Source organism: Castor canadensis, chromosome 11 (assembly GCF_047511655.1).
Source record: "Castor canadensis chromosome 11, mCasCan1.hap1v2, whole genome shotgun sequence".
NCBI lineage: Eukaryota > Metazoa > Chordata > Mammalia > Rodentia > Castoridae > Castor > Castor canadensis.
In genome coordinates, this window is record NC_133396.1 from 141803344 (window position 1) to 141826124 (window position 22781).

Genomic DNA, 22781 nt, shown 5'->3' on the forward strand with positions numbered 1-22781 from the left:
TAGTGTTTTAGTGTTGAGCGTAGTACTAGTTTTTTGTTTTGCTTTATTTTTGTTTTGTGGTTCTAGTGATCCAACCCAGGGTGTCTTCCATGCTCAGCAAGTGCAGTACCACGGCGCTACATCCCCAGCCCAGGAAGAGTTTCTGGGTTGGATTTTATCAGTTTGCTACAGCAGATTGCTAACAATTGGTTCACAAAGAAAAGAGGTGTGTTGTGGCTCATGGTTGGAGGTCTGAGAGCATGAGCTTGATGCCAGCATCTGCCCACCATCTGGAGAGGGCCTTCAGCTGGGTCAGGGCATGGCAGACGTCCTGTATCCAGAAAAAGGGCAAAGGTGCCTAAGGGAACTGGCCTTGATAACCCATTCATTCATTCATGAGGGATGGCCCTATCACCTCTTCAAGGCCCACCTCTCAAAATACCATTACCATGTGGGATTTACTTTAATCATCCAGTAATTTCTTTTCTTTTGTGGTACTGGGGTTTGAACTCAGGGCCTACACCTTGAGTCACTCCATCAGTCCTTTTTTGTGAAGGGTTCTTTCAAGATAGGGTCTTATGAACTGTTTGCCCAGGCTGGCTTCAAATCATGATCCTCTTGATCTCTGCCTCCTGAGTAGCTAGGATTACAGGTGTGAGCAGCCAGTACCGGCTTCTTTTTTTTTTTTGTTGATTCTGGGTTTGAACTCAGGTTCTTATGCTTGCTAAGGAGGCGCGCTATCATTTGAGTCACTCTGGCTGCCACCATTTTACTTATTTCTGCTGAAATCTTAACTTCCATCCTTCAGCTTGCTTTGAGTTTCCTTTCGTTTTTCTAGTTTCTTAAGGTGGGAGGGTAGTTCTAGGGTTTGGATTGGTTTGAGTGTCCCCCAAAGGGTTCATATGTTAAAAGTTAAGCCCTAGTGAAGATACCTTGAGAGTGGCAGCTTAATCTGGCTGTTGCGTTAGATGTGGAGTCTCTGGGATGGGTTAGGTTTAGATAGAATCATTGGGGTACAGTCCCATAATTGAATCCTGGTGGCTTTATAAGAAGAGGGAGAAAGACTGAGCTGATGCTCAGACACACACTCAAGTGCTCCCTGTCTGTGGCCACCTCATACCCTGTGTTGTCTCAGGACTCTCTCACAAGTATGCCATCACCCAGTGTGCCCCTTGACCTCCAGAGCTGTGAGCCCAAATAAACTTATTTTCTTTATAACACACACTCTCTGGTATTGTACTGGCAAGAGAAAAGGGACTAAGTAGTTACTTAGTTAACATCTTTCTTCTATTGTAATGTAGATTAGACTAAAATGAAAGTATAGGGCCAGTGGCGTGGCTTAAGTGGTAGAGCAACCACCTAGCAAGCAAAAGGTCCTGAGTTCAATCCCCAGTATCACAAAGGCAAAAAAAGAAAAAGAAGAAAGAAAAGTCTGTAAGTTAAAATTTCCTGTAAGCACTACATTAGCTCTTACCGTTTCTTTGATTTTTTTGTTTATTTGTTTCAGTCATCTCATCTGTTTTTAGTAAGAGGGTTTTTTTTGTTTTGTTTTGTTTTCCGTACTGGGGATTTTACCCAGGACCTTGCGAATACCAGCCAAGTGCTCTATCACTTGAACTAGGCCCCCAGCATTGAGGTTTTGGTTTTGGTTTTTGTGTTTTGCAGTACTGGGGTTTGAACTCAGGGCCTCACTCTTGCTAGGCAGGCGCTCTTACTGCTTGAGCCACTCCGCCTGCTCAGCCTTGAGTTTTTTTAATAAACATTGTTCACATGTCTTTAGCATTAGTGGAAGTAATCGTGTAACTTTTTTGCTTTGATTTATTAATAGTGGCAAATTATATTAAGTTTCCTACTGCTGGACTATCCTTACATTTTAGCTAGGAATGCCACCATATTGTGTTGTATTCTTCAGATGTTGTAGTTCTAGTGTTGATTCTTTTTTTTTTTGGATGGTGCTTGGGTTTGAACTCAGGGTATCACATTTGCTAGGCAGGTGTTAGCACTTGAACTATTCCCTCAGCCCTTTTGTTTTTGAGATAGGGTCTCACTAACTTTGTCTGGGCTGGCCTGGAACTCGCAGTCCTCCTGTTTTCTCCCAAGTAGCTGTGTTTACAGTTGTGTGCTACCACACCAGCATTTGAAATTTTCTTTTACTCTGGTTTAGTAGGTTTTGTTATGTACTGGGGTTTGAACTCAGGGTCTTGCACTTGTAAGGCAGGTGCTTTACTACTTCAGCCACGTTCTCAGAAGTCCTTTTTTATTTTTAATTATTTTTCGAGTAGGATCTTGCATTTATCTCTGGGGCCAGCCTCAGATTATGATCCTCCTACCTATGACCTCCCATATAACTGGAATCACAGGCACCCATCACCATACCTGGCTTATTGGTTGAGATAGGTTCTCAACTTTTTGCCCAGGCTGGCCTCGAACTGTGATCCTCCTGATCTCTACCTCCCAAGTAGATGGTATTACAGGAGTGGGCCATGTTGCTCAGGAAGCTTTTTTTCCTCCAATGATCTAAAACATTTGGATAACATTAGAGTTCTTGGTTTGGCATAGAATTTACTTCTGGGTCTATTCACTTGTACACACATTCTCTTTCTCAGTCTCCTCAGCAGAGTTCTTTTCCTGACATCCCCCACACTATTGCTGGGCATTGAACTCAGGCAGACACTGTACCACAGAGCTCCACCCTTGCCAAGCAGAGTCTCGCTTGTCTTTTCTGACCCACAGAGCCTAAGAGTGTTAAGAAAAAATTCCATGTTGAATATTATTGAATCTTTTTTGAGTACTTACATATAGCTTACATGTTTACAAATGTATTCAAGGTCATTAATGTTCATTTTTACCTAATGAAGCTGTATAATTAATCTATTTTTTTTAATCTTGCAGAAATTTACAGCAACAATGTCAACACCAGATAAGAAAGCTTCACAGAAGATTGGTTTTCGATTACGGAACCTGTTGAAGCTTCCCAAAGCACATAAATGGTGCATATATGAGTGGTTCTATTCCAACATAGACAAGTACGTACTGTGGCTCACATGGAATAGCACTTCCATTGAAAATTTGAGTTTGTCAAATGTTGTAAGCTACCATTTTCTATAGGCTTTTAAAAATTTTTTGGCAGTTCTGGCGACTGAACTCAGGTCCTTGAGCTTGCTATACTCCTTGAACCATAACCTTAACTCTTTCTCTGTAGGTCTATTTTCATCTTATTTTTTCTTGGGTTTTTTTTTTTTGTTGTTGTTTTGTTTTTTGTTTGTTTTTTTTTTGAGATGGGTTCTTGCTATGTTGCCAAGCTGGTCTTCAACTTCTGGCCTCCTTTTTTTGGGGGGTGGTGGGGGGCAGGGAGGCAGTAAGTACTGGGGCTTGAACTCAGGGCCTCTCACTTGCTAGGCAGGTGCTCTACCACTTGAACCGCTCCACCAGCCCTCTTCTGGCCTCACTTGGGTCAGCATCTCAATGGGAGACCAGTCAGCTAGGACTGCAAGTGTGTACCGCTGTGGCCAGTATGAAATCCATTTTTCTGTTCTTCATTATAGTTAAATTCATTTTGCTTTTTCATAGTTTTCTACCTCCAACCCCTTGGGGAAGAAGTTATACATTTTTATGAAGTATAATTTCTGCATTTTAATTAACAAGGGCTATAAAGTAGAGATACCCTTAAAGACACCATTATTTGTGATGAATGGGATTTGTTTTATAAATCTTGAGATTTTAAGTGCTAGTGTAATGAAAAGGAAACTGTTACTAAGGGTAAAAATGACTCAGAAATTTTAGGCAAGTCATCTTTATATTTGGGAGGATGGTACTTTAAATGTTTTAATACACAGAAATGTGAAGGTAGAACAGAGACTTGACTGAAATCCAGTCTTAGCCAGTAGAATTATTGAGGAAAATCCTGATTTCTTAGAGCCAGCAAAGTTGACTGCTATTTATCTGTGACCCCCTTCTGTTTTCCAAACTAATTGTCAACTCTGAAGCTTATGATCTCCTGGGCATCCATATTTGAGCCCAAGGCATTTATGTGTCACTGTAAGCACTGGGCTCCTGATTTTGTAGACTCAGGCATAGACTCTTATTTTTCTCCACAGTTTCCATAGGCTTGAAAGAGCTTTCATGGTATCCTAGTGTGATCCGAGTTCTGGGATTCCCAAAACCTGATCTCAACCCCTGGAGTCCTCCCATGCTGTTAAGACTGGCTCAGTCCCAAAGTGGACTCCTTGGTGATGGCCTTACTCTTGGGACAAAGACAGCTTGTAGCTAATAGTATTTGTTTTCATCAGGGCTAGGATGGCCTCCTGGAGGACAGACTCAGGTAGGAGTTTGAGCAAAAATCAGTGACTCTGGGAATTCTATACATTAGGTATTTCACTTATGCTAAGGATTCAGCTTTAGCACTTTGACTTTGTGCCTCTTTGCCTGTATATGGGGTAGAAGAAACAGCTTGGTGTTTGTGATTATTACTGTGATAATGGAAATTGTAATACATGTTTTGGATTTTATGTCTTAAGAAAGTAACACAGTCTATATTAACAACAAAATTCCATTTCTGTTTTACAGACCACTTTTCGAAGGTGATAATGACTTCTGTGTATGTCTAAAGGAGTCTTTTCCTAATTTGAAAACAAGAAAGTTGACAAGAGTAGAATGGGGAAAAATTAGGCGGCTAATGGGAAAACCACGGAGGTAAAAACAATGTTTTTTAAAATTGGTAAATGGTAGTATTATTGCTTCTTTGATTTTTTTTTTAACTTCAAAAGGACTAATACCAAAGCATTACTTTTTCAGAATACTTGAGTATATGATAAATAGACCCTGTTAACCAACTTTAATATAGGTGATTTTATACTTTTTAAAAAAATTCTTATTTGTTTTTTTTCCTTCCTTATTACTGTCTTTTTATACTTATTATATTTAAATATACAATTTCATTTTTGTGTAGACCACAGATTTTAAACATAATTTTGCAGTTTTAAATTACCTGTGTCCCTCTCTGTTTAAAAAAAAAAAAGAATGTCCTAACAAGTATCAAAGGAAGCTATAAGGCTGTTTGTATGTCATTATTGTCTTTTGTGAAACCCTTGATCACCCAAGAGCCTTTCCTCAAGTGTCTGTCTTTCTTTATAGGAAAATAGAAAGTAAGTTGGTCTATTCTGTGTTACTTTTTGAGAATTACTTTTCATGTGAATGACTCTTTCCTTTCCAGTGTTATCTGGGAAATGGCTTACTACTTTTGAATTAGAATTTGAAATAATGTTGAAGAAGAATTAGATCATCATTTCTCACATGACGTCTGTCTGTCTGTCTAGTAAAAGCATATGCAAGACATTTTCATTTTAAATGGTGGGAAAGTTCCAGAAGGGCTGGAAACATAAAGCGACTTGAACAAGTAGGAGCAGAAGTTGTTTTAATAATCTGTAGAGGGTGATAAAATGAAATGCCAGGAGAACTTTTAATTGAACTGCTAAGGTTTTATTCTATCCTCTATTGAAAGATGGTCTTGATGACATGTTTTATATTTCTCCATTTATATAAACAAATTAACATTTTGTTTATTACTCACGTATGTGAGTAATGAGGCCTTGAACTCAAGGCCTCATTCTTGCCAGGCAAGCGCTCTGCCTCTTGAGCCACTTAGCCAGCCCATCTTTTGTTCTCTTACCATAATGTAACTTAATCTCCATAGTCAGTTAACTTTGATTAATCAAAGATATTTGAAGTCTTCTTATTTAGGGGGCAGTACTAGGGGTTAAACTGAGGGCCTCACATTTGCTAAACAAGTACTCTACCACTTGAGCCACACCCCTTTGTCATTTTGCTTTTAGTTTGTTTTTCAGATAGTGTCTTAAGCTTTTGTCTAGGGCTGGCCTCGGAAGTTGATCTTCCTACCTCTCCACCTCTCTCCCAAGTAGCTGGGATTACATGCATGAACCATTATACCTGACTTTTTTTTTTTTTTTTTTTTTTTCTTTTTTTGGTAATAGGGTTTGAACCCTGCCTCATCCTTGCGAGGCAGGCACTCTACTATTTGAACCACTTTGCCAGCCCTCCTGGCTTGTTTTTGAGATAGGGTCTGACTAACTTTTTGCCCAGGCTGGCCTTGAATCCAGTCTTTCTGTCTCTGCCTCCTGAGGACACTTGAAGTTCAATAAAAGTTTGAAAAAAAAAAAAAAAAACAAAGTTTTTCTTTCTCTGAAGAAGTCGAGGTATAGGGCTAGGGACAGCTCAAGTGGTAGAGCGCCTATTCAGCAAGCAAGAGGCCCTGAGTTCAAACTATAGTACTGCCAAAAAGAGGGAGGGAGGGAGGAAGAGAGAGAAGGAAGAAAAGAAAGAGTTAGTTGTATTAAGAAAATAAAGAAGTCAAGGCATAGTGCAAATTACTAATAAAATAAACTTCAAAAATACCTTAATTTTAAAAATCAATTGATGATACCATATCCAGTTTCAAGATAAAAAAGGAAGAAGCCAAAAAAAATAGTTAAACTACCAGAAGGAACTTAACAGTAAATATCCAAGATCCATATGAAGACATGGGATGGCATACAGGATCTTGGGAAGAACATTCAGCACCCTCACTAATCTGTAAATTAAAATCAGTCCCATGTCCTGCTGCTACAGATCAAATGCAGGGCCTCCACAGCTAGCCTGCATGCCCTGCTCTGTTTTTTAACTAAATGAGTTAAGTCTAAAGTTCTTTTTTTTTTTTTTTTCTGTGCTGTACTAGAGCTTGAACTTGGGGCCTACACCTTGAGTCACTCTACCAGCCCTTTTTTTGTGGTGGGCTTTTTCAAGATAGGGTCTCAAGAACTATTTGTCCAGGCTGGCTTAGAACTGCAATCCTCCTGATCTCTGTCTCCTGAGTAGCTAGGATTATAGCCGTGAGCCACCACTGCCCAGCTTAAAATTCACTTTTGAGATGGGGGAAATCAAGCAGGGAAACTCTGAAAAAGCAAAGTAGTGAAGAGAGCTAATATCAGGTGTTAGCTGAAGTATTGAAATAATCATTAGGAGAAGGATTGAAAGTACAAGTGACCGTAATTAGGACCGTATGGTAGTGGTGCAGTGAATGGACAGAGGAATGAAAAAGACCAGACACAATCACAAGTGTCTCTGAGATTTGGTGTATCGTTGCGTTGCCTGATGGATTAAGGTGTAAGCCACCAGCGCCCAGCTCTAGTCAAATTATTATTTCTTTTTTTTTTTTTCTAATGTAAGATATGAGACCAACTGGTTTTTGTCTCTAGATTGTTACATGATGTTTAATGGAGATTGAAACCACCATGTAACAATCTAGAGACAAAAACCAAGTAGGTCTCATATCTTACATTAGAAAAAAAAATAAAAATCCGACTAGAGCTGGGTGCTGGTGGCTCACACCTTAATCCTAGCTACTCAGGAGGCAGCGAATCAGGAGGACCGTGCTTCCAGGTCAGCGGGCAAATAGTTCACGAGAGCCTATCTCAAAAGTAACCAACCCCAAAAAGGGCTGGCAGAGTGTATCAAACGGTGGAGTGCCTGCCCAGTAGGTGTGAGGCCCTGAGTTCAAACTCCAGTACTGCCAAAAAAAAAAAAAAAGAAACTACTGAAGAAAAATATAAGTTTTGTATAACTGAATTGAATGCTTTCTAGTAGGCTCCAAAGCTACAAGCCATAAAAGAAAATATGAATCAAGCTGGGAGTAGTGGCACATGCCTGTGGTCTCAGCACTTGGGAGGCAGAGGCAGGTTATCAATAAATTTGACTCCAAAAAAACAAAAAGAAAATTTTGCATGATCAAAAGACAAAAAAAAAGTTAAAAGACAATGACAGATAATGAAAGTATTTTCAGAGGGTTAACTCCCTAATATGTAAAGAACTGTATAAATCAGTATAAGATAAGCCAAGGATTGGGAGTGTGTCTCAAGTAGTAGAGGCCCTGAGTTCAAATCTCAGTACCGTACACACAAAAGGAAAACATCAAATAACCCACAGTGAAACCCATTTCCTTCAGAGGAAGGAAAGAGATTGCTCTTCTAACTTCAGAGATCAGACTGGATCTGGCATATTAGAGGTGGTAATGTAGACAAAATTGTTCTACTAAACATGAGGAGTTCAGTTTTACCCAGTGACTGGTTTTTTAACTCTGAGGTTGACCATGTTCACAAAGCTTTAATGGCAATGATTTGATGAAATTGTCACTCTTTTACATATTGTGGGTGAGAGAGAAATTTTACACTGTCTCTGTGGAGACAATTTGGTAATAACAGATTTATGAATCTATACTCCTTTTTTGTATGTGCATTGTTGGGGGGTTGCTGAAGATTAAACTCAAGGCCGGGTGCTTGCTAGGCAGGCGCTCTTCCACTTGAGCCCCTCCACCAGCCCAGTACTCTTTGAACTAGCACATGTAACAGTTTATGTCACAAAAGCACTTGCACAAAGGGAAAAGGGCCTGTGTAGAGGCTGCAGTGTTATTTGTAGTAGCAGAAGATTGGCAACAGCCTAAATGTTCATAAATACAGGAATAATTAAAGAATGATATGTAGAATAAAAGGCTCCAGAGCTACCTACCATAAAACAAGAACCTGTGCAGGGCCCTAGGTTCAATCCTTGGCACAAAAAGGAAAGAAAAAAAAAAAAAAGCAACTCTTCATGTATTGATAATATAAATGATTGGTAAGATAACAAGAAAACAAAGTAGGTAATTGTGCATACTGTAGCATTTGAGAAAATAGGATGGAAACAAGCATTTTTGTTTGTGTTTGCCCATGCATGAAGTACGCACTAATAATCATCTGGGAGTCAAGTAGATGAATGAGGGAATACAGGTATCAGAGGTTTTGGGTTCTTTTAACTTTTTAAATCAGAAGCCATATGAATGTACTAACTACTCAAAAAAACCTAAGTAAAATTTGACTGGTGGAGAATGCAGGAAGAACTCTTTAAAATTCAGCAAGAGGAGTCAAAATAGACCAGTTAATAGAAAGGCAAAGGATTTTAATAGACGCTTCACAGTAGGTACAAGAATATCAGATAAGCTCACAGAAAGACATGAAACATCATTAGTCCTTAAGGAAATGCAAATTAAATCACAGTGTCCAAAGCTAACAAGACTGAGCATACCAGATGTTGGTGAGGATGTGGGACAATTGAATCCCACACTGATGGTGGGATTGTAGAATGGTATTGCCATTTTGGAAAACAATTTGACACTCCTAGGTGGAGTGGAATAAAAGAAATGTTTGTTAAAAAAAAAAAAAAAACCTGATACACTAATGTTCATAGAAACTTTGTAATAGCCCAAACTGGATGCAGCCTAATTTTCCAAGAGATGAAAGACTAAACAAATTGTGTTTACCGATAGAGAATAAACCAGCCAGACACCAGTGGCTCACTTCTGTAATCCTATCTACTCAGGAGGTAGAGATCAGGAGGATTGCGGTTCACAGCCAGCCCTGGCAAATAGTTTGCGAGACCCTATCTCAAAAAAACATCACAAAATTAGGACTGGTGGAGTAGCTCAAGGTGAAGGCCCTGAGTTCAAGCACCAGTATGCACATAAATAAATAAACAAACCATTGATGCCTATAACAGCATGGGTAAAACTCAGAATACTACACTGAGTGAAAAAGCCTCACAACAGAATATACATTAGATGATTCCATTTATTTAAAATTTTAGAAGATAGAAAAAAACTAACGCATATTGATAGGAAGCATTAGTGATTGCTCAAAAGTGAGGATATGAGAATGGAGCAATGCAAAGGAGGGATGATAGGCACAAGGAGACTTGAGGGTGTGTTCGTTATCGTGACTGATGAGTTTTAATACATTACATATAAAATGTCAAAATGTATCTACATGTACGTTTTAAACATTTTGATTTACTATGTTAATCTAACTCAATAAAGCATTAGTAATTAAATAAAAATTTTATTGGAAAAGTGGATACAAGAGAGGAGAGGGGAATTACATACAAAGAAGAAAACAATTCTTTAGAGGGATAGTGAGTCCCAGGAAGATGTCTAAATGGTGTCGTACAGAGCAGAAGAAAGTCTTTTTATGCTACTTAACTTACTCATGACCCAGCATCCTTTGCTTGGTCTCACATTCTTCCCGTGTACGTGCTGTGAATAAATAGTCAAGAACTTCAGAAATGGTAGTGTGTAAGAAGGCATTGTCGACTGGGTTTTCTGTGTATTTCTCTAGTTCTTATTTGCTATTGTTCATAGTGATCCACTTTGAAAAGTATGCTGATCTCCATTTCCTTATTTTGCTCATTGTTTTTATTCAATTTTTGAGACTATTTAATGAAAATAAGCTCATTATACAGGTGGTAGCCATACATGAAATAAAAGTTATGTTTAAATACCTTGATTGATCCTAGAATTTGAAAATGGAAACAAGACAGGCCCTAGAGAAAAGAGCAAATTCATACTTCAAGGCAGGAAGTATGATTGAAAGTTTTCACAGTGGCAACTCTTACCTTTATGCTGATATTTGTGTGTGTACTGGATCACAGAGAAAACAACATATTCTCCTAAGTAGCTTTGAACCTAAGAGGAGATCTGGACTCCAGACACAGTTTAATCAAAGGAAAGTGAACAGATTTCTACTTTGTAGTAAGGAGTAACCTAGACCTGCTTATTTATCTTTGTCTTGCAAGGTCCTGTCTTTTTACAAAAGATGGAAGAATATTTAGAGATGATCCCATTTTTAATATAATACTGAAAAGAACAAAAAGAAATAAGGGATCAGTGAGGTAGATGGTCAGAGTTTAAGTTTCTGTATAGAATAGTTATCAGTTTATGTGATTTTTGTAATTTATTCTAGATGTTCTTCTGCATTTTTTGAGGAAGAGAGATCAGCATTAAAACAGAAACGGCAGAAAATAAGGCTCTTACAACAAAGGAAAGTTGCAGATGTTTCACAGTTCAAAGATCTCCCAGATGAGATTCCTCTGCCCCTGGTTATTGGAACCAAAGTGACAGGTAAGTAAAGACAAGCTTATTTCTCTTTGTGACTTATAATTTTTAGCCAAGATAGTGCCTATTAAAGACTTAGAAAGTTTTATTATAGTTCTATAGTAATTTATTATAGTTGTTACTCTGTTCCTATATGAAACATTTTTTTGAGTAATTAGAAAAAACCATACTGGTTTGAAGTAACATCTATAATATAAACTGAAGCAGACTGCTACGAAAAAGCAAACTGCTGTGAAGTTTAAAATACATTGCAGTAAGTATAGTTAAGTATGTTTTTTTAGGGGGGTGGGACTGCAGTTTGAACTCAGGGCTTTGCCAGGCGCTCTGCTGCTTGAGCCACACCCCCATTCCATTTGCTTTGGTAATTTTGGAGATGAGATCTCGAAAACTGTTTGCCCAGGCTTGCCTCCAACTGTGATCCTCCTGATCTCAGCCTCCCAAGTAGCTATGATTACAAGCCACTTGTATCCAGCTAGCTCTGTGTTGTTAAATTAAACTTTTAATTCTGTCTTCTACATCGTTTGTTTTTTGGCAGCACTGGTTTGAAGTCAGCCTCACATTTGCTAGATAGATGCTCTTACCACTTGAACCACTCCACTAACCCTGTTTCGTGTTGGGTATTTTTGAGATAGGGTCTCAAGGACCATTAGCTTGGGCTGGCTTCGAGCCGTGATCCTCCTGAGTAGCTAGGCCGCTGGCACCTGACCATCATTTGTTTTCCGTTTTTTTTGTTTTGTTTTTTTTGTTAGTAACAGTAAACTATTAGGAGAGGAATAGTTGGGAGAAAGAGAAAGAAGCATTTCCTATTTCCCATACAGGAAATGGGAGCAAAGACTCCTGTTTCCCTTTCTTAGCCAGCATTGTCTAGCTGGTTCACAAACATCACTGTTCTTAGTGCATTAATGATTGAGTAAAACTAAATTCTTTATTAGGTAACTTGCTCAAAATTTTCTAAGGTTAACCTGGGCACAATGGCATACACCTATAGTCCCAGATACTTGGGAGATAGGAAGGTTACAAGTTCATTGCCTCCCTGGGCTGTAAAAGAAGACCTTGTCTCAAAAAAATGGTTTTTGTAAGGTATAAAATCTATTTTCTTTATAGATATGATTCTGTACACCCCTTCAGTTATAACGAAGAGGGAATGTGCAACCAAAGCCTCAAGTTTAAGCTGATTCTCAGTGGGTGGAGTAAGGTTACAATTTATGTCCGACAAATCACAGCAGGGCTTTTTTTGTTTTGTTTTATTGGTTGTTGGGGGTTTGAACCCAGGGCTTTACACTTGTAAAACAGCTGTTCTATCACTTAAGCCAAAACCCTAGCCCATTTTGCTCTGGTTATTTTGGAGAGCTGACCTTGAACCATGATCCTCCCAATCTTAGCCTCCCAAGTAGCTAAGATTGCAGGCGTAAGCCACCAGCACCCAGCTCATAACAAGGTTTTCAATGTTTTAAGATTAATAATTGGTGCTGGAGATGTGGTAGGGTATGTGCCTAGCAAGTACAAGGTCCCAAACTCAAACCCCAGTACCACCAAAAAAAATTTAAAAAGTTAAAAGGATTAGTAATTGTACTGATAAGTTTTTTTAAATGGCTGGATAAATTGGAATGTTTTCTGGAGGAAAGGAGATCTGGATTTACATATTTATATCATTTTTTTCTTGGCTATACAAATTTATTGTTATTTTTTAAATTAGAGCTGTCACAGACCCGGTGGTATGCGACAGTAGTCCCAGCTACTCTGAGACTGAGGTGGGGAATCAATAGATGTCATGACAAGTAGTAATGTCAGAGGAGGATACTTCATAAAGATAATAAAACCAGTTCATCAAAAAGGCGTAACTGTCCTAATATGTATGCACCACTATGTACCTGATAACAGAGCTTCAAAATTTGTGAAAGCAGCAATTGACCCACTAAGGAAAGAAGAAATGCACAAAACCACAGTCACAACTTCACAACTGTAGATTTTAACACCTCTTTTGTAGTAATTGACATGACAAGAAGAAGACAAAAAAAAAAAAAATCAGTACTAGTGTAACGGGAGATCTGATTAGTAGTCTCAGTCATCTTGGCCAAGTTGATACTTTTAGAACACTGAACCCAACAGTGTAGAATGCACACTTTACATATGTTCATTGCATGTTTATCCAGAAAGGCCATACATTGGCCCATTAACAAATGTCAATAAATTTTGAAAAGTTGAAATCATGCAGAGAATTTCTGTAAGTGTCTCTGACCACAGCAGAATTTAATTACAAATTGAAAGAATAGAATCTCTGAAAATGCACTGATGTTCAGGAGTCGCCATGGTAAGTCAAAGAAGAAATCTCAAGGGAAATTTTTAAATATTTCCAATTGAAAAATAAAATTTGTGGGTTGCAGCTAAAGTAGTGCTTAGAAGAAAATTAACAGTTTTAAATGCTAACTTTAAAAAAAAAAAAGATTAAAATCCCACCTTAAGAAGTTAGAGAAAGATCAAAGTAGGTAGAAAGAAGAATTAAAGAGCAGTAGTCAGTGGTGTGGAAAATAAAACTGACAATGGCAAATTCAGATCTTTGAGATGATAGTTACCACACGGATAAATGCCTAGAAAGCAACACAGTGAAAAAGATTCTGAGGCATTAAAAATTAATAAAGCAGCATCATGAACAACTTTATGTCAAATTTAGCAGCTTAGATGGCAGGAGCAAGTTTCTTGAAAACGGCATTTTTCCAAAACTAACACAAGAAACTGAAAATCAGAATAGTTCTGTATTAAAAAAATTTAATCATTATCACAAATCTTCCCGTGAAGAAAACGCCATGTCCACATGGTAACATTAGTGAGATCTAGCTTAGCATGAAGTTACAATACCAGTTCTGTGTGACTCCTTTGGGAAAGTAGAGAAGGACAGAGCACATTCCAGGTGGCTTGAGGTCCCATAACCTTGGTGCCAGAGTCTGCAAGAAAGTATTACAGACCTACATCCCTCAGGATGGATAGGTACTAAGCTCCTCAGCAGAGCACTACAAAATTGGGCTCAGCAATATAAAAAAAAGGATAAGACATCTTGACTATGGGAGTTTATTATAGGAGAACAAGATTGGATTAACTCAAAAATAAATAAAATCAATGTCGAGTATCATAAAACAAGTTACAGATTGTCCAAAATATACAAAGTATTCTTCAAACTCAACAAGAAAACAGTCCAGTTACACAGTCAGCCAACAGGCTGGCCATGGTGATCACGTCTGTGGTGATCACTGGGAAGCATAGGAAGCAGAATTGCAGTCCGAGACTGGCTCTCAAAAATGTTGAGACCCTCCCTATCCAATAAATAAAGCAAAAAGGGTTGAGCATGGCTCAGGTGCCTGCAAAGTGTGAGGCCCTGAGTTCAAACCCCAGTACCACCAAAAAATTTTTAAAATGAGCCAGTAGACACTACCAGGAAGATACACAGATGGCAAATAAACAGTTGAAAAGATCCACAGTGTCCTGTGTCATTAAGTAAATGCAGCTTAACAATGAAGCACCAATACATGTTTAGTAGAAGGACAAAAATCTGAAACACTGACGTACAACAGTGCTGAAGAAGTGGAACCACAAGAACCCTTAATCATTGCTTGTGGGAATGCAAAGTAGGACAGCCACTTTGGAAGACATTTGGCAGTTTCATACAAAACACTGCTGGGCCTTGTGGTGCATGCCTATAATCCTGGTGCTGGGGAGGCTGAGGCGGGAAATTACCTGTTTGGGCTGCATAGTGAATTCAAGACCAGCCCCAACCCACCACCAGTCAAAAACAAAAGCAAAAACCTACGCATGCTCTTCCCATTCAGTCCAGCAGTGGGGCACCTTGGTGTTTTCCTAAAGAAATTGAAAGCTACATACACAGAACTGTTTATGGCAGTTTCATTCATAATTGCCCAAACCTGGAAGCAACTGTCTACTGTCTGCTGTCTTTCAGTAGCTAGAGCGGGTAGAATACTATGGCACGTCCAGACAATGGGATATTATTCAGTACTTAAAAAAAGGAGCTATCAAGCCATGAGAAGGTATCAGGAAACTTAAATGCATGTTAGGAAATAAATCAAAATAAAAAGGTAAAACTGTGGGAATAGGGAGGAGAAAGGGATGAAAAGCTGTAGGGTAGTGAAGCTACTATGGTGGTGTAATGATAGAGTCGGGTCATACATTTGTGAAAGCCCACAGACGGAGTGCTCAGTGCTCAACAGGTGAGCTAGCTAAACTAAACTGCTTAATGATGTATCTGTGAAGGAGCGCTGACTGTAAGAAATGTACCCAACTTGGGACGTTGCTAGGGAGAGACTGGCAGGACAGAGGGCATAGCGTGGGGGAGGTGGGATTACATGGGATTGCTGTACTTTCCACTTAGTTTTGCTTTGAAACCAACTGCACTAAAATATATCCACAGATACGTGTGTGTGTGTGTGTGTGTGTGTGTGTGTGTAAATTTTTGTGAGACTGGGGTTTGAACTCAGGGCTTTGCGCTTGCAAAACAGGCGCTCTCCACTAGAATCACACCTCCAGCACTAAATCATATATTTTAGAAATCTATAAGGTAGCCAGTGCGGTGACTCACACCTATAGTCTTAGCTACTGGGGAGGCTGAGATCAGGAGAATTGAGGTTTGAAGCCAACCAATTCATGAGACCCTATCTTGAAAAACCCATCACAAAAAAGGGCTGGTGAAGGGGCTTGAGTGGCAGAGCACCTGCCTAATAACCATGAAGCCCTGAGTTAAAAAAAAAAAAAACCTGGTACTGGGGGGAAAAAAAATCAGTAAGAGGCTGGGAAAATTTGTTATCTACATAGAAAACTGAAACTAGATTGTGATCGCTCACCCTGTACAAAAGTCAATTCAAAATTGGATCAAAAATCTTAATATAAGACCTGAAACTTTGAAACTACTACAGGAAATACAAAGAAAACACTGAAAGATGTAGGTGTCGACAGTTATTTTCTGAATAGGATTCCAGTTGCCCAGAAGTAAGAGCAAGAATAAACAAATAGGATTACATCAAATCAAAAAACTTCTGCACATCAGAGGAAACAATTACCTGAACCAAAAGACACCCAACAGAATGGGAGAAAATCTCTGCCAACTATCCAGCAGATAAAAGGTTAATATACAGAATATACAAAGCTCAAAAACATAAAAAGAACAAATAATCCAATTAATGAGCAAAGGAGTAACAACAAAGACAGTTCTCAGAAGTAAAAATGGCCAATGAATACTTGAAGAAATGTCCAGTTCCTTAGCCATAAAGGAAATGCAAATGAAAACTACACTGGGAGTCCATCTCACCCCAGTCAGAATGGCAAACATTGGGAAAACCAACAACAGTGCTGGCAAGGATTCAGGGAGGACCCCAATACACTGCTGAAGGGATGTGAACTAGTGCGACCGCTATGGATGGTATGGAGGTGCATCACAAAACTAAAAACAGGCCTACCTCATAACCCTGCTATGGCACTCTTGGGCCTGTGTCCTAAGGAGTGTAAGCCAATAAACAAGAGAGAGACCTGCACAGCCATGCTTCCAGCAGCTCTTCACTGTAGCCAAGCTGTGGAATCAGCCAAGGTGCCCAACAACTGACAGAGATGTATAGAGAATATATGGTACATATACACGATGGAGTATTATTCATCCACAACGAATGAAATTATGTCATGTGCAGAAAAATGGATGGAGCTGATGATTATTTAGTAGAGATAAGCAGTACTCACAAAGTCAAATGTTACATGCTTTTGCTTATACAAGGAATCTAGCCCTAAAATGATGACAATGACAATGATAATAATGGGATTTTAGTGTAAAAAGGGGACTATCGGTGGGGGGAGATCAGTGGGAGGAGGAGGGGCACTGGGAGGTGAAGAAGATCCAAGTACTTTACATATGTATATGAAGATAGCTACACACTGTAAAAGGGGGAGGGAACTAGGGAAATACAATAGAGGGAGCTTTATCATAATGAAACCCCCTTTTAATCATAATAAAACCCCCTTTTACTAATGTATGCTTTACATATTTAACAACATAAAGAAAAGGTCACATGGTCCCATCAATAGATACAAAAAAATCAGTTGACACTCATTTATGATAAAACTCTTCACAGACTAGAAAAAGAGCTTCCTACCAGCACCGGTGGCTCATGCCTGTAACCCTAGCTACTCAGGAGGCAGAGATTTTGAAGCCAGCCTGGACAAATGGTTAGTGAAACCCTATCTCGAAAAACCCTTCACAGAGATGGGGCTAGTGGAGTGGCTCAAGGTGAAGGCCCTAGTTTAAGCCCCAGTACCGCAAAAAAAAAAAAAAAAGAAAAAGTTTGCTTGCTAGGCAAATGCTGTTCCCCTTTAAGCCAGTCCACCAGCCTAGTGGTGAAAGTTTTAATGTTCTGCAGTAAGACTGGGAATGCTGCTACGATTCCTGTTCAGCATTCTGGTGGGATGCAATAAGGCAAGGTTAAGGTTCAGCAGTTGGCTTCATAGCAGCAGCAGAGCATTTCGGTGGAAAGGGAGGGCTTTTCCACAAGTAATGCTGGAAGAACTGGGGATGCATACGGAAGTAAATCTCAGTCCTCTTCATGTAGTAGGAACAGTTCATCTAAGACGAACCCAAGGACTAGACATAAAAGCTAAAACTGAAGATTCTAGAAACTTGTTGTCTGCACCGAGGTAAAGATATCTTGCAGTGGGCAAAGAAAATATTGGTCAAAAAAAGCAAAAGTTCTCTTAGTTCAATCTCCACTACTGTAAACAAAAAAAAAAAAAAAAAAAAAAAAAGATTATTTTAGTTTTTTCACTTAAAAACTTCTGTGTATTAAAAAGCTGGTGCCTACTTATTTTCCACAAGTGAGCAACCCACAGACTGGGAAAAAAATACCTCCAAAGTCTAAAAAAAGGGACTGATACCTAGAAAATATGAAGAACTTTACAAATTAGTAATAAAAAAAATCCAAAAACATAGACAAAACGCTTGAATAGACATTTAATATTTACCAAAAGAAGGTCTTTACTGGCACATGAAAAAGTCCTCCATATCATTTAGTCATTAAGCTGACATTGGAACTCCTGGTTCCACTACTGGTGGGACTGTAAAATGGTACACCACCCAGCAAATGTGGCAGAGTTTTGTTTTGTTTTTATAAAATTAAGCATACGCCTGTTCTATGATCAGCAGTTCTGCTCCAAGGTATTTACCTAGGAGAATGAAATAAAGTGTTCATGTAATAAAGTGTACAAGAAAGTTCATTGCATCTGTGTTTATAGTTTTATGACCAAAATCTGAAATCACCCATTAATAGGAGACCAAATATACAGAATATTTTCTTGGAATATAACTTAACAATAAGAAAAAAGATTTACTGGCATTCATCTGAGCAAAAGTGAATACTAAGAAATGCCTGTTGCGGCTCTGTTGTGTGATGTTAGAAATAGGCAAAACAGTTGTGGTGAACGAAGTAACCAGCAGAGTGCATGTTCCTCAAGAGAGACTGGACCTCTCTCCTGGGATGAGCACCATCTGTGACATGGCAGTGTATATTTTTCATGGATGTTTTCATTTGTCCAAACTTACAGAATTTAACACATTTTCATTTCACCATATATAAATTCTACTTAGAAAAAAAATGTTACAAAGAAACAATTCCACATTCTTTCCTAGGGACTTTTTTTTTTTTTGAGTTACTGGAGCTTGAACTCAGGGCCTTCACCTTGAGCCACTCCACTAGCCCTTTTTTGTGATAGGTTTTTTTCGAGATAGGGTCTCACAAACTATTTGCCCAGGCTGGCTTCGAACCGAGATCCTCCTGATTTCTGCCTCCTGGGTACCTAGGACTACTAACCACCAGCACCTGGTTGGAAATTTAAAAAAATAAAAATAAACTAAGAAGTATAGTAGACTGATTCTCCCTCAAAACAACAAAAATAACATAAAAGGCAACTCTATTAGAGAATTTGCAGTAGGGTCACAGGCAGATAAAAAGTGAACAGATTATAAATGACTTCTATACAGAGTTAAAAGCACAAGAATGTCAAGATTCTCAAAGTGCTGGGAAATTTGTATAGTGGAGAAGTTCTGGAGCTGTTCTGGGACTCCAAAGTGGGAGAGCCAGGGGTGAGAAGAAATAGTAAGGATCTGAACTTCCCTAAAATGTAAAAGTATCAGTGGTCCCAAATTTACTTAGGTGATCCAAGTCAAAGGGTAAGTGGAAAGAAAGTAATTGCAGTGATGTGAAAGGTGTGTTACAGGCATAAATGTAGAGTCAAGAGTTGACAAGACAGGAGTGGTGGTGCATGTAGTTGAGAGGCTAAGCAAGAGAATCAAAGATTTCAAGGCCAGCCTAAGCTACATAGCGAGACCTCATCTTTTTATAAAAGAAAAATTAACTGAGCTGGGTGCCAGTGGCTCATACCTGTAATCCTAGCTACTCAAGAGGCAGAGATCAGGAGGATCATGGTTTGAAGCCAGCCCAGGCAAGTAGATTGTGAGTCCCTGTCTTGAAATACCCATCACAAAAAAGGGCTGGTGGAGAGGTTCAAGGTATAGGCCCTGAGTTTAAGCCCCAGTACTGAAAATAATTAATTAATTAATTAATTAATTAATAGAAACTGGTGGCTCACGCCTGTAATCCTAGCTACTTTGAAGGCTGAGATCGGTTGGATGGCAGTTTTAGGCCAGACCAGGCAAATACTTCAAGAGACCCTCTCAATAAAAATAATCAGAGTAAAATGGACTGGAGGTGTGGCTGAAGTGCTAGAATGCCTGCTTTGTAAGTGTGAAGCCCTGAGTTCAAACCCCAATCTCACCAAAAAAAAAAAGCAACTAGCAAGTGGTTAGCTTAAACTCAACTGATAGCCAAAGGCTATCTACTAATAATCTTCAAAGCAGTCCCAGTTTACAATGGAGGTCACTAAATTGCTCTCTAGAATGGAGCCCTCAGCAGTTCATCTGTTGTGCATGAAGTGTGCCCTTTTTTTGCACTGCGTGATTGACTTTACAAGACATTTAGAGGAGGGTTAACCATGTAATTTAATGTTGGAACAGCATTCTTCTGAGAGTAAACAGGGATGATGTCAATCATTGATGACAGTTGCAGGTGTGAATGGGCTTTGTCCTCGCTGATCAGTATATATGGTCAGCCTATGTACTGGATGTTAATAAAATAATCTCAGATAACCACAATACTAAGAATTCAATATAGAAGTGGCTAATTAGAAGGCTATGTTAGAGACAAAGAAGTTTAAGCTAAAACATTTTTAGCTTCTGGATTGGCAAAGAAAAATTTCATTATCACTTGAAAAATAGATATTCCATATTGATAAGGGAACCTGACCCGTACTTCAGATATGTATGTGGAAGAGAAATAGATGTCATCCACAGGGAATGTGGAATTTCTTTTCTTGATTTGTAAAAATGATTAACATCCCCCCCCCAAAAAAAATGTGTGTATCTTTCCTTCACTGATGTGGAGAAAGCATTCCCTAAAGTTTGTATTTTAGCATAGTTTGGTACATCTTATGCACAGCATGTATCAGAATACAAAATGAGCCATCCCCCTAAGTTTGCCCTCAGAAATATGTTGAGTTGCTTTTTGTTCAAAGTCTTACCTTCATGCTGCAGTTATTTTCTCAATTAGTCTATCTTGCACAACCAAGAACTGTTTGGTGAAGATGCACTGATTTCTAATTTTGTTATGGTTGGAAAATGTACTTTGTACATCCAAACCAGAGTGGATCCGTAAGTTAATTTTTTTTATCAAGTATGGGATATTTTCTTTTATATGAGGCGGGGCATCACTGGGGAATGAACTCAGGGCCTCCTACTTGCTAAGCAGGAGCTCTACCACTTGAGCCACTTTGCCAGCTAAATATGGGATATTTTCAGCCATTATTTCTTCAGATACTTTTTTCTGCTCTTTTCTTTCCTTCCTTTTGGGAATCTAAGTATATTGGTATACTTAATGTATTCCAGCAAGTCTCAGAGATTCTGTTCATTTTTTTTCATCTTTTTTTTTTTTTTTTTTTTTTGTCCTTGTTCTGGGAGTTGAACTCAGGGCCTCATGCTTGCTAGGCAGGTGCTCTACCACTTGAGCCATGCCCCTAGCTCAGTCTTTTGCCTCTCTGTCCTTTCAATTTCTGCTTGTCTGTTGGTAATATAGCAGAATACAAGCTTGCCCCGCTCCAAAGCAAAAGTAGACAAATGAGATTGCATCAAACTAGCATAGCAAAGGATTGATCAGCAGAGTGAATGGATGATCTATAGAATGAGAGAAAATATTTGCAAACCATAATCTGATTAACAGCTAATATCTAAAATACACAGATAACTCAAACAGTTTACATCAAGAACTCAAATAGCCTGAGTAAAAAATGGGCAAAGAATCTGAAGAGACATTTTTCAAAAGAAGAAATATAAATGACTAATATATATATATATGAAAAAATGCTCAGCATCACTAAACATTAGGAAATGCAAATTAAAACTAAAATGAGACATCACTTCATACATTTTAGAATGGCTGTTGTAAAAGAGACTAAAGTGTTGGCAAGGATGTAAAGAAAAGGCAGCCCTTGCACACTGTTGTTAGAAATGTAAGTTAGCCATTATGAAAAACAGTATGGAGGTTCCTCAAGAAAATAATAGAGCTGCCATGTGATCCAGCCATGCCACTGCTGGGTATGTGTCCAAAGGAAACAATGTCAGTATGTCACAGAGACATCCGCACTCCCATATCCGTTGCAGTTTTATTCCCCAGTGCTAGATATGGAATCAATCTCAATTCTGTAGTGGGTGAACGGATAAGAAACATGGTGCACATGCAAATGGAATACCACTCGGCCTTAAGAAAGAGGAAATCCTGTCATTTGCAGTGGCCCAGATGAACAAGGAGGATGTAAGTGAAATAAGCTAATGTGACATTAGGAAATAAGTATTTGGCCTTTATCCTTTTCTTTGCATTAAACTCCAGAAATTCTTGGAATCTCTGAAGTACGCTAATGTGTGACTGAGGGCTGACAGCCCCTGGTATTCGAATACAGGACAGGTGCTGGTCACCCAGAAGACCTAGGCAGGATTAGAGGGCTGGGTCTCTTGTCCCCACCCAAACCTCTGGGGAGGGGAGATGGGTGAAAAATGAAGTTGACCACTGACAGCAAGTGATTTAATCAATCATGCCTATGCAGTGAAGCCCCCATAAAACCCAGAAGGACAGGACTTCCAGATAGGTGAGCACACAGAGGTTCCTGGAGACTGGAGTGCCTGGAGCAGGTGTGAGAGCTGTACATACCTCCCACAGGTGTCACCCTGTGCATCTCTTCATCTGTGTTCTTTGTAAGGTCCTTTACAACAAACCAGGAAACTTAAGGAAGCATTTCCAAGAGTTCCACAAGCTGCTCTGGCAAATTAGTGGAAACCAAGAAGGGGATTATGTGAACCCCGATTTAGAAGCTCAGATAAACAACCTGGGTTGGTTTGTGACTGCATCCGAGGTAGGGGGTGGTCTTGTGGGCCCCAGCCTTGGCTTGTGGGATTCAACACTATTTGCAAGTGAACAGCGTTGAAACTAAATTGCACTTGAGGACACTCAGTGCCCACTGCTACAGGCATTGCTTGCTCAGGTGTGGAAAAAACCATGCACACCTATAATCCCAGCACTCAGGAGGCTGATCCAGGACCATTAAGAGTTCAAGGACAAGTTGAGTTACATAGCAAGTTTCCGGCTACCGTGGGCTATAGAGAGAGACAGGATGAAAGAAGTGATCTGTGCTTTGTGAGTGTAGGAGGAGAGACTGAGTCACAGTTTGATTGTCCTCTGTATTGACATGA

At 39.1% G+C, this 22781-nt stretch overlaps 1 protein-coding gene across 1 annotated transcript in view; it reads left to right on the forward strand.

The window, feature by feature from the left end:
* Lin9 (lin-9 DREAM MuvB core complex component) overlaps window positions 1-22781 on the forward strand; it is a 57739-nt gene that overhangs the window by 14090 nt on the left and 20868 nt on the right. Inside the window, exons 5-7 of the mRNA XM_020171522.2 lie at window positions 2872-3005; window positions 4546-4671; window positions 10797-10954. Of these exons, the coding sequence (XP_020027111.1) occupies window positions 2872-3005; window positions 4546-4671; window positions 10797-10954 (418 nt within the window). The remainder of the gene's footprint in view (window positions 1-2871; window positions 3006-4545; window positions 4672-10796; window positions 10955-22781) is intronic.